Raw genomic sequence first — 2172 nt, 5'->3', positions numbered from 1 at the left:
CGTGCGTGCGTGCGTGCGTGCGTGTGTGCGTCGTGTGTATAGTGTGTGTGTGTGTGTGTGTGTGTGTGTGTGTGTGTGTGTGTGTGTGTGTGTGTGTGTGTGTGTGTGTGTGTGTGTGCTTGCGTGCGTGCCTGTGTGCGCGCGAGAGAGTGTGTCAAATGCGTATTTACGTGCGTGCGTGCGTTCGTGTGTGCATGCGTCTGTGCGTGCGTCTGTGCGTACATGCGCAAGGCGTACTAGCTTTGCGGTGACATTACCTGATACATTATAGCGATTATACATATGAACATGTCTATTACGTTTCATCTAGGTATCTACCCGGGATGTACGCATTTGGTCTTTGTGAAACTAACGACTACAGTCAAGCGGAGATGTATGCACGAAAGGTGGGCAACGCGGCACCAATCCCAACATATGCAGATACTGTCGCACAGTTCCATGTATCTTGCCTTGCACGTTCAATCTTACACTCACTCTCTAAAATCACGAATATTTACTAACAAGAGAACGCCGTTTTACATAGTACGAGCATTCGCATATAATATCAATTGTTACTCGAATCTACCTAGGTGTGAAATAAAACACCATATTTGTGCACGACTGATAGCACTCAGATTATGGTAATATTATGTAGATGTATCAATCGACAGGGCCTGGAGTTGATTCCTAAGGATGGGTGGGCAACGCATGCGTTGGCTCACGTCTATGAGATGCAAGGAAGGAGCCAGGAAGGCATCTCGTTCCTGAGCAGAACTCTCGACAATTGGACGGTAAATATTACAAGCAATCGGATCCGTTACATCGACACGGACTCGAATTAAGACATATATATATATATATAAATATATATCTATCTATCTATATATATATATATATATATATTATACATATATCAGATTTGGTTCTAGAAATTAGGAATTTAGTTTATAATATTAGACAATAAACAAAGTAAACTATAAATTGATCTTTAAATTTATATTAGTTGTCTCATATTGTTTTTAAAAACGTCTATTATACGGGGACGTCATCGCTATCGCATACATGTCTGTTCGTAAAGTGGCTAATGATATTTGGTATTTAGGTATTTTCTATTTTGTAGTTATGCAATTTGTATTATGTAATTAGTGTTTTGTATTTTGTATTTTGTCTTTTGTATTTGGAAGTTTGTAATTTGTAACTTGCATTCTGTAATTAGTTTTTTTATTATATTGTATTTAGGTATTTGGTATTGGATATCGGGTATTTTGTATTTTATTTTATGGTAAATTGCAAATATATGGTATTATGGTAAAAAGAGCATACTTGGCTTAAACAGGATTCTTCAATGGTCGACGATAACTATGTTAACGAACTTCACTTCTAAGTTTTATTCATTTTAATGACAAAACATTAACTTATCGTGAAGAGGATGGGGTTTGCGATAAATGCATTTTTCTAAATATGTTTCTAACGCTTTTTACAGGCCTGTAGCTACCTCTCATGCCATAATTTCTGGCACTGGGCGCTTTACCACATTGAACGCGTATGTATACCTAGTTCTCTCTCTACTCTGTTAGGTATGCCAATATTAAGTGTAATAATTTATAAAACTTGCTTTGACAATAGCGGGCGTTGTATCAAGGAATCACGCTTGGCTTTTTTCGACAAGGGTGCTGTATACGACACGAGGCAAAATGATGTAGCATTAGCGTATATATAGCTTGTTGTATGAGACATATTTATATAAAGCCTATTATCTGAGACATGAGTATATATATGAAGCTTATTGTTTGAGATATCTGTGTATTATTGCTGTTGTACTTGCGCACAGGGAGAATACACGGCTGCTCTCGACTTATACGATGGCGAGGTAACCTATTGGCATTGCTATAGAAACCCAAGCATTAGTTAGCGGCGAATCGTCTTATTATTACAGTCGTGCGTACAATTGCGGAATTAGGCGGAATTATTCGTCGTATCTTCTCCCGTTAGTTGCAGAGCAAGCATGGTTCAGCCGAAAAACAAAATTAAACTATAAAGACAACACACACGCGCGCGTGCGCACCACGCACGCACGCATGCACGCACGCAGGGGCACGCATGCATATACGAACACGCACACGCTTATACACAGTAACACGCACACGTATATGGCAGGCGAGGTGGGACATAAATGGTATTTAGTGACAGTCA

At 39.3% G+C, this 2172-nt stretch overlaps 3 protein-coding genes across 4 annotated transcripts in view; 2 read left to right on the top strand and 1 right to left on the bottom strand.

The window, feature by feature from the left end:
• LOC106815536 (tetratricopeptide repeat protein 38-like) overlaps positions 1–251 on the top strand; it is an 8634-nt gene extending 8383 nt beyond the window's left edge. Inside the window, exon 5 of the mRNA XM_014820003.1 lies at positions 232–251. Within this exon, the coding sequence (XP_014675489.1) occupies positions 232–251 (20 nt within the window). The remainder of the gene's footprint in view (positions 1–231) is intronic.
• LOC106815539 (tetratricopeptide repeat protein 38-like) overlaps positions 1–2172 on the bottom strand; it is an 85927-nt gene that overhangs the window by 21069 nt on the left and 62686 nt on the right. The gene's annotated exons all lie outside the window — the stretch shown is intronic.
• Positions 318–2172, top strand: part of LOC106815535 (tetratricopeptide repeat protein 38-like) — a 6486-nt gene continuing 4631 nt past the window's right edge. The window contains exons 1-4 of the mRNA XM_014820002.1: positions 318–386; positions 651–770; positions 1463–1522; positions 1811–1844. Coding sequence (XP_014675488.1) covers positions 324–386; positions 651–770; positions 1463–1522; positions 1811–1844 — 277 coding nt within the window. The 5' untranslated portion in view covers positions 318–323. The remainder of the gene's footprint in view (positions 387–650; positions 771–1462; positions 1523–1810; positions 1845–2172) is intronic.

The sequence above is a fragment of the Priapulus caudatus genome, unplaced genomic scaffold (genome assembly GCF_000485595.1).
Source record: "Priapulus caudatus unplaced genomic scaffold, Priapulus_caudatus-5.0.1 Scaffold1140, whole genome shotgun sequence".
Taxonomy (NCBI): domain Eukaryota; kingdom Metazoa; phylum Priapulida; class Priapulimorpha; order Priapulimorphida; family Priapulidae; genus Priapulus; species Priapulus caudatus.
This window is presented reverse-complemented; position numbering and strand designations above follow the sequence as displayed.